Below are 9,912 nucleotides of genomic sequence, written 5' to 3'. Positions count from 1 at the left end.
GACCACTTTAGGCTCAGTCTCCCTTCCCCTCCCTTCCCATTCCTCTTCTCCCCTTCCCCTCCCCTTCGTTCCTTTCTATTTATTTATTTACATTTTTTTCTTTTGGGAGGCATATCCTGCTGCCATGGGTGTGGGCGGAGGTCAGAGGACAGCTTGTGGGAGACTGGTCTCTTTTTCCACTGTGTGGGTCCTGGGGAATCAAACTGAGAGAACACAGGTGGTCAACTTAGTGCTGTGCACTTTCACCTGCTAAGCCATCTCTCCTTTCCCCTCCCCCCCTTTTCTTTTTTGGACAAGATAGACCCATCCATTTGTCTTCTAACTCTTGATCCTCCTACTTCTACCTCCCTAATGTTGCAGTGACAGGTATGTACCACCACACCTAGAAGTTTCACTCACTTTCTGTCTTTTCTTTCTTTCTGTCTTTCTTCCTATCTTTTCTTTCTTTCTTCCTTCTTTCCTTCTTCCTTTTTTTTGTTTTTTTGTTTTTTGTTTTTTTGTTTTTCGAGACAGGGTTTTTCTATGTAGCCCTGGCTGTCCTGGAACTCACTCTGTAGACCAGGCTAGCCTCGAACTCAGAAATCCGCCTGCCTCTGCCTCCCAAGTGCTGGGATCAAAAGCGTGTGCCACCACCACCCAGCCTGACCCATTTAAAGCAAGTGATTTGATTACTTTTTGTAGGAAAAAAAATAAATCAGATTGCTTCTGTGTGTACATGGCTTTGGGTCCGTGCTTTTGCTTTTTAAGTTTCCTAGCCTGAGCTGTTAGCTCATACCTGTAATAATAGCAATTGGAAGACTGAGGCAGGAGCAGTCAGATCAAGACCAGACTGGGCTACATAGTAAGTTTGATGCCAGTTTGTGCTAGATGAGACTGTCAGAAAAAAAGGGGGGGGGAGGGAGAGAGAGAGGGAGAGGGAGAGAAAGGAAAGAAAAAGATGAAGGAGGTGTATTTGTGTACCGAGTTCAGTCTCTTAGTGTCCACTGCAGTGGTTTTAGTGCTCACAGTGGGCTAAACATCACAGTCATCATCGCAGTCAGCCTTAGCACATTTTATCATCCAGAAGAGAAACTCCAAACATTACCTGTTTCAGGGAACCTGGTGTCTGAGAACTGACCACCAAAGACAGCAAGTGCTGAGGCTGACAGGCCAAAAAAGACCACAGACAGATCCAGGATTTCACAAAGTGCAATTTTCAGTGACATAGAGAGAGGAACCTGCCTTAGGCAGCAAGACAGGAAGAGCCCAGGATCAGTCAGGCAGGAGGATGGGTCTGAATGCATTAAGTTGTGCAAAGGTAGCCTTCTACCTACCAAAGTGTACCTGGTCCTCCTTTTAGAAAAAAATTCCTCATGTAATTAATATATCATTTGCTATTTAGGAAACTGTCCAGATACCAGTGACCAGCACAAAATGTTTAGCTGACTGTCTAGTGACTGTCTATCCTGTAGTGTCTGTAATTTCTGCCAGTAGCACTAGTGGACAAAATGACAAGTCATCAATAGGAAAATAGATAAACAGCCAGTGTTAAAGATTCATACACCGATGTTCCTAAAGAGGACCTGACTCCTGAAGAAAGTATACATTTATATTCAACTGAGTGTAAGCTTGTCACAAGAGAATTCAGCTAATACATCTGTATAAAGTCCAGTGGAGGAAACAGGAAAGTAATTACTTCTGAAACCAGGAGGGGATTGACTAGGGAAGGCCAAGAAAGAATTAATTGATGGTAATATCATAGTTTGATGAGGTTTGAATCATAGAAATGTGTGCATCTGTCAAAGCTCACTGAATGGTGTACTTACGATGTCTACAATTTGTGTGTGTTTTACCTCAAGGTGGAAAAGGCTATAGAAAATGTGATTTGATGTAGGAGACCTGAGGACCATGTAAGAGTCAAACCTGACCTTGACTTGATTCCCAATGATTTTTCTTCCCATGCAGATATGATAACTCATAGATTATTAATATAATATTTTATCATCTGTCTTTAAAAATTCATGGCACTTTAACTATTTTAAGGAGTATGTTTCTTTAGTCCTGTAAATATTGTTTTTAAAATGCCATATGAGCTGGATGTGTGACTTAGGGGTCTAAGGCCCTGTGTTATTTAACCCCAGTGCCAAGAGGAGGAGAAAAACCATGTCTTCATTGGTAGGTTAATTGGTAAGTAGACAAAGATTTATGATAATCTAGCCCTTTATTCTGGTTATTTTTTTTAACATACAGAATGTAAATTTGGGTGGGTGGAGAGATAGCTCAGTCAGTAAAGTGCTTACTGTGCAAGCATGGGGACCAGAGTTCACATCACCAGCACCCATGTCAACACCAGGCATGGGCACGTACCTGTAATTCCAATGCTGGGTTGGAGAGGCAGGGATACCTCTGGGGCCCTGCTACTCAGCCAGCTAGCCAAACCAGTGGCCTTAAGTTTCAGTGGCTGTCCATCAACCCCTAGGTCCTCACTTCTGTTTCTCTGATAGGTGCTCACTAGGTAACTGTAGCTTACCTGGAATTCATAATCCTCCTGCCTCAACTTCCTCAGTGCTGTGATCACATCTATGTGCCACCATAACAGATCGTGTATTCTCCTATTTTTCTGAAATTATTTGTCAAATCCAGATTGTGTGTGTGTGTGTGTGTGTGTGTGTGTGTGTGTGTGAATTTCCATGGAATTTTTAAGTATAGAATCATGTCATCTACAGATAGCAATAATTTAACTTTTTCCTTTCTAATTTATATCCCTTTTAGATCTTTTTGAGTGCATATGTACATATGTGTCATATGTATGTGTGTGGATTTGTGTGCATGTGTGGGAGCATATATACTTACCTGTATGTATACATATGAAGATCAGAGGTTGGCCTCGAGTGTCTTCCTCCATCACTTTTGACCTTATATTTTTAAGATAGGGTCTCTCATTGAACTTGGAGCTCATTATTTCAGCTGAGTTTGCTGACCAGTGAGCCTCTGGAATCTGTCTCCATCATGCTGGGATTACAAGTATGTACTGCTCAACCCAGCTTTTTTTTTTTTTTTTTAATGTGGGTACTGAGGATCTGAGCTTGGGTCCTTATGTTTATACAGCAAGCCCTTTGCCCACTGAGCCACTTCCCCAAACCCTAGTTTTAAGTTTTTTTGAGAAGCCTCCACGTTGGTTTCCATAGTGGCTATAATAGTTTACACTCCCTTGAATAGCATTTTTGTTAAAATAAGGAACCGTGGAAGAATGTCTACTTTCTTCACTTTTACTTAATGTAGTCTTAGCTAGAGTAAGATGACAGGATAGAAAGCTTTGAAGCAGGCAATAAAATGGAGAGCAATAAAGAAAGTTCTGTGGCTTCCACAGTGGGTGCACCTACATACTCACGTGAATACACCACACACTACACAAATAAGGGTGCATGCATGTGCCCACACAGAAACACACAAGAAAAAATCTAACTAAAAAGAGAATTTATATATATATGAATGACTGACCCATTCTTGGGCATATACCCAAAGAATTATACTGGCTATTAAGGAGATACTTGCCCCATGTTTTTTGTTACTCTCTTCATAATATCAAGAATAGATATAAAACCGTCTCAGATGTCCATCAACAGATGAATGAATAATGTAATACACACACACACACACACACACACACACACACACATCATAGAATTGTATTCTTTTGTAAAGAAAAATTAAGTTAGGAAATATGCAGGAAATGAATGGAACTGAAAAATATGATTTTAAGTAAGGTAATCTAGACTCAGAAACATAAATTCCACATGTCCTCTTTCACCTGTGGACCCATAGACATGAAACCCACAGATAGAAAGCACAATGAGATAATTCTTATTATCTAAGCTTGGGAAACATTACCCTAAAATAGAGCTAAGGTTCTCAGACTTTCTGAGCATAAAGAGAAGAAAGGAGAAAGGGTGTCTCCCAAGAAGATTTAGAATCCTAGGCCCTCCACTCCTCCCTCACCTGTGGGTCTGGCACAGGGCTGTGGAGTGTGTCTTTGCCCATCCACTATTCATAGGTCTTTAGCCAACCTTCCTAGTGCTGAGAAAGTTCTCACTCCTACAAAAATGGAGTGGGCAAAGAGCTGGGAAGTGTTTACTATGGGAGCAAGAAGATCAGAGTTAAAATCCCCAAAACCCACACATACTAGGTGGGCATGGTGGCCTCTGACTGTGGAGACAGGGTCTTGAGAACAGGCCAGCTATGGAGACTTAGCCTTATTGACAAGAAACTCCGAGTCTCGTTGAGAGTCATTCCCGCAAAAAAGAATAAAGCAGAGGGCAACCAAGATAACTGGCATCACCCTTGGATCTCCTCATGCATACACATTCACACACTCACACGTGCGTACACACTGTGAACACACAACACCCATATATAGACATATGAAGGAGAAAGTTTAAGCAAGGGAAATAGGAAGTGGAAGAAACGATAATTTTAGAATTGAAGGTGGGTCTTAATATTAGACATAACATGGAGGTCTTTGGAGATCCATGGGTAGTGAGGGCCCAAGGGACTGTGAGCATACAGAATTGAAGAGAACATGTGTACATGCCGTCCCATGCCTGTAGGAACCCCCCCTTTATGGTATACCCATTGGAGAAAGGCGTTTTGAGAGTAACTCATTCACTTGCTCTCCAGTGGTGGGGAATGGTCAGGGTTATCCTTCTTGCCTCTAAAACTTGCCTGCATGATACCAGTTGCAAGCTTCATCTCATGGATACTTGGTGCCTATAAACACTCATTGGTTTTTCTTTTTTGTAGTAAGAAGAAAGCATAACTTATAGAGACCATCTTCTGGGAGAAGATGATAGATTTGAATCAGAAAGAGGAGGTGCTGGATGCCAGGAATCTAAAGTGAAGAAGCTCCGCAAGCCCCTGGGTGAGAAAGGAGAAGGGTCGTTTGTGTGCTTGCTGGCTGGCTTGTCCCACATTACAGTTCTGTGCTTACACACTGCAGTGCCTCTTTAGGCCTTAGGCAGCTTCCCCAGTTGGAAGGAGAGGTGGAACAGGAACAGGCTGCAGAAGTGAGTTGTTTTTGAAAACCATTGTAAGACTTTTTTTTGTGGTGTGTGCACCCCATGGTGTATGTGGTCAGAAAACAACTTGCAGGAGTCGGTTCCTCTTCTGTGTGTGTCTCGGCATGGAACTCAGATCATCAGGCTTGGTAGCAGACACTTTTACCCACTAAGCCAACTTGCTAGCCCTGGAGATGAATTGTGACTACATGTTCTCCAAGGTCATATCAGTCAGTGTTTCCTGTCAGCTTCTTGTCTGCCTTCTGTCCTTCTGTCCTCCTCCTTTCTAGGGCTGGGGCTTATTGTAAAATAGAGCATTTTCTTCTTGCTTCCAGGCACCACACACAGTGTTGTGCCTTCCTGACATTACTTCATTCCTTTCTCAAAGCAGCCCAGTTATGTAGAACTGAAGTTCCAAGAGTCTTCCCATGTCCAAAATGGCTAGCAAGTGGTACAACCAGGTTTTAAACCCATGCTTTCTGAGTTTACCTGTATACTTATTACCTCTCTTCCCTTCCCCGAAGAGGGAAAAAGGGAGTGTTCCATTTATATCTTTTCCTTTGTAGCCCAACAGGTACCCTAGCTTGGTGGCCTCTTTTGGAAGGTTCTCTGTATCCTGAGAACATTTTCCCTTTCAAACTCTGGGAAATCAGAGAAGAGAAGGAAGTCCCCATTAGTCTTGCTGACCTTGTACAGCTGCACTCCATGTATTAATGCTTCTGCCTCCAGGCTTTTCCCATTTATGTGTAGATTTCCCTATAGGACATGGGTTTCGAGCCAAGATGTGGTATATGCCCATAATCCCAACATTCAGGAAGCTGAAGCAGGGGGATTACAAGTTTGAGGCCATCCTGGATGACATAATGGGACTGTCTCAAAAGAGAAAGGGCCAAGAGGAAATAGAATGAAGGAAGAAAGAGGGAAATCCATTGTCTTCATATGGTTTTCATGCCCACGTTTTAGTGAGTCTCCATGGATAACTGAGACTCATGGCACTTGGAAGTTGAAGGAAACCTAACTCTGGTTTGTATCTGCTACTTAGAATAGAGTTTGTCCCTTGTCATTTCTGGAGAGGGGTCAGGCAGGGTGTTCTTATCGTTCATGCTGGCCGAGTGCTTTACCAGCTTTACCAGTGGCATCTTACTCTGAAGCTCAAGCCAGTCTGGCACCTGCCATGCCACCCAGCCTGGCCCCAACTCATTGTCCTCCTGTCTCAACCTTCCTGGTGCTGGTATTTCCAGCTCGCGTTCTATTTCATCTACAACACGCAGTAAAGAATGTTTCTGTGGGTTTTGTTTGCTTGATTGGTTTTGTTTTGTTTTGTTGGTATTGAAATAGAATTGCCATTTGGTTTCTCTAGACTCTAGAATGGCTAAACAACTTGGAGTTGAATCTATCTTTTATCCCTTTGTAGATTCCTCTCTCTCTCACCATGCCAGAAATGACAGAGCATGAGACGCCTACGAAAAAGCAGCACAGGTGTGTATCCCCAGCCCCAAATAATATCACATAGGCAGGTAAGAAGCAGAGTGAGTTCCCAGTGTGTGTGTATGGCTAGAAATAGATTTACTAAAAGAGATTCATGTGGCACAAATTTTCCAGTCTTTGTTCTCTCAGAAGCCTGACAAGTAAGAATGGTCTCAATAGTGAAAACGTTATATCAAATCTATGTCACATGTTTGTTTTCTAAGGACATTGTCACTGGCAGACTCTATTCCTTTTGTAGCTCCTGAAACATTTAGATTGTATTTAATTTGTAACATTATAATCCATTAATGATTATATACACAGCATTACTTTTATTTTCTTGTAGCTCCTCTTCTGAGTATCTAGCATTTTAGGCAATGTCTGCCTAGAATTCTATGGCTACTGCTTTTAATAACGTTAAAAGTACTCTAGTCCCTTTCCTTACCAAATAGCTATTAGTGAAAGCTAATCCATTCATTAATTATGCAAAAAGGGAAAGTCAATGTCTTTAGTAGAAATGTTAAGTAAATATAAGCGTTGGATAACCTGAGTACACAGATGGGACGATGGCTCGATGCAGTTGGCACCTAAGTGCTCTTCATATCACGTTTGCCTTGGCGGGAATCGGGACTCGCAGAGCTGCACTGCACGGCTGCTCTGCCTCCACTCGCTCTGCCTCCACTCGCTCTGCCTGCAGCTCCCTCAGCAGTTCACAATGAAATTACATGTTCAAGCAGTGATTCTATTCTAAGCATATGATTTCTGGGTATCAGTAGAGAATTGTTCTTGCTTTTCAAAATTATATCTATTAAATGTATTCAAAAGTATCTGCATTAAGGTTTTCATGCCATGATATCCACTAAGTAATTCCTAATTGATGTAATAAATATAATTTTATACAATTTGTTTTTATGAGTTATGAAAATTAAAAAATGCTTTTCAGTTATCTTTCTGTTACCTGTCTTTTGTACTTTCTGTTTCAGAAAGAAGAACCGAGAGACACACAATGCAGGTATGTACAGTGACTTGAACCCTGCTGGAATCAATTATGGCATGGTTTTTATGTTGTAACATGGAATTATTTGTTATATTTTAGAAAAGGCAATTTTATTGTTTTTATTAACAGAATATTCCCAGAGCCTCATGATGCTGACTGCATAACATCTGCTTTGCAGCCTATTTTGGATTTGTTATGAAATTCGAATATTTTGGGGGCTAGTGTTGAAAGGTTTCACCCAGGACACTGGAACAATGAAGGTTATGTCTTCACACGTTCCGGAAGGGCAGCTCCCTGAGGAAGGAAGGCATGAGCAGTGGGCTGTTTGCATATGGCAGTCTTCCTTCTGAGACAAAGTCTGTGTGGCCTGAAACTCACAGAGATCCACCTGCCTCTGCCTCCTGAGTCCTGGCATTACAGGGTTATGTCATTATGCCTAGTGTATGTGGACAATATTAAGTTATATAGACTTCTATCATAGAAACAAATGTATAAAATAAATACAATCTTATCGCTAATGTTAGATTACAGGCCATAGCCAGCCAAGTGTATAGTGTTAATTGTGTCTCCATTTTCACTTAGGCATATTATATAGCATTTTATTTTGAGTCAGCCTCACATCTGTGGTTATAGCTATTCATAAGGAGAGAATCTCTGGGAAGTTTATCTATAAAGATATATTGAATGCTGGTGGGATGAGTTTATCACCTTTGAAATCCACTCAGATAACAATGAGCACCACTGTTAGAAAATTAAGACTGGCAATCAATTATTAGAAAAGAAGACATTAAAAGATAGCCAAGAGTAATTTACTACTATGTGTGTGTTAATTTTTTTGTGTTAATTTTTTATTATTTTTAATTATGTGTGTTTGTTTTTACTTTGAGCATCTTATAGAAATTATTTAAATGAACTCTTTGGTATTCTTATTTGTTTTAGAGTTTAAGCATGTCAGTCTGGAACATTCTGGCAGTTAATTAACAAGTTGTCAGTTGCCTTGTACTCTGGTTTTCATTTCTGTTGCCATAATAAAATATCCTGACCAAAAGCAACATGGGGAGGAACAGATTTATTTGGTGTACAATTCCAATTTGCTGTATATCGCTGAGGGAAACTCAAGGCAAGGACTCAAGTAGCAATTCACAAAAGCAAAGAAACAATAAATACATTCTTGCTTGTTTCCATCTACCTTTCTCTATTCATATACCATTCAGGGTCTCTACCTAGGGAATGGAGTCACCCACAATGGACTAGGTCTTACTACATCAATTTGCAGTTAAGACAATTCCCCATAGATATGACCACAGCTCCTTCTATTCCATAAAGGCCTAGTCATCATACAGTAGGCATTTTAAGGTTCTTAAAATTTAAAGAAAGGTCACATTTGCTAAAACAGAGGCAGCTTTTTGGTAACTTATTAGTGGTTTCTTTAAATTTGGTTGTGGGCTGTTGTGATGGCTCAGCAGGTGAAGTGGCACCATGCAGGGCAACCTGAGTTTGATAACTGGAATGGACATGTTGGAAAGAAAGAACTAATTTTAGCAAGTCATCATCTGACCTCCATGTATGTGCTGTATATACACACAGACACACACACACACACACACACACACACACACAAACACACACAAATAAATAAATACATATAAAAGTGAATTAAAAAAATAAATTTGTTTATAAATAAATCTTTACTACTTATTTGAATTATAATGGAAAGAGGGCCTAATAATAATGCATTGTTAACAGTTCCTTTTTTATCATTTTTTTTTATGTGTGTGGGTGTTTCACCTGCAGTGTGTCTATGCACCAGCCATGTGCTGAGTGCCCTGGGAAGCTAGAAGAGGTTGGTGAATCCCCTTAGACTAAAGTGACAGATGGTTGTGAGCTGCCATGCAGGTGATGGGAGGCAAACCCTGGTCCTTTGGAAGAGCAGCCAATGTTCTAAGTCACTAATCCATCTTTCTAGTCCTTTTTATCATCTTAATGTAGTTATTATTTATGATTTTCTTTACAACACTTATAAAAGTGATATATTTATTTTCATAACATTTGACTTAGAATACTACATTCTATAAAACCTTATGTACAACTTTAGTTAGAATTGGTAAATAATGATTATTGGTTTAGGATTAAATTTCTTTTCCTGTGTCCATACTAGGCTGGTGCTCTGCCACTGAGCTATAGACCCCCCAGCCTCTTCCACATGAGATTCCTTTACCAACAATTCCTTTGCCCAAGTAAATTGAACAGTTTGGCCTAGTAGTATAAAAGTTGATAATATGTTTTTCTCTGTCTAGTGGAGAGGCACAGAAAGAAGAAAATCAATGCTGGGATAAACAGAATAGGAGAGCTGATCCCATGCTCCCCTGCTCTGAAACAGGTAGGTGCTCCCTCCTCCCCCAGCTCTGAAACAGG

At 40.6% G+C, this 9,912-nt stretch overlaps 1 protein-coding gene across 1 annotated transcript in view; it reads left to right on the top strand.

Moving 5' to 3' along the window:
* Usf3 (upstream transcription factor family member 3) overlaps positions 1-9,912 on the top strand; it is a 48,672-nt gene that overhangs the window by 18,636 nt on the left and 20,124 nt on the right. Inside the window, exons 2-5 of the mRNA XM_028752427.1 lie at positions 4,780-4,897; positions 6,448-6,512; positions 7,484-7,512; positions 9,795-9,877. Coding sequence (XP_028608260.1) covers positions 6,466-6,512; positions 7,484-7,512; positions 9,795-9,877 — 159 coding nt within the window. The 5' untranslated portion in view covers positions 4,780-4,897; positions 6,448-6,465. The remainder of the gene's footprint in view (positions 1-4,779; positions 4,898-6,447; positions 6,513-7,483; positions 7,513-9,794; positions 9,878-9,912) is intronic.

The sequence above is a fragment of the Grammomys surdaster genome, unplaced genomic scaffold, assembly GCF_004785775.1.
Source record: "Grammomys surdaster isolate TR1022 unplaced genomic scaffold, NIH_TR_1.0 125901, whole genome shotgun sequence".
NCBI classification, from domain to species: Eukaryota; Metazoa; Chordata; class Mammalia; order Rodentia; family Muridae; genus Grammomys; species Grammomys surdaster.
The sequence above is the reverse complement of the archived record's forward strand: the minus strand, read 5'-3'. Positions and strand labels throughout refer to the sequence as shown.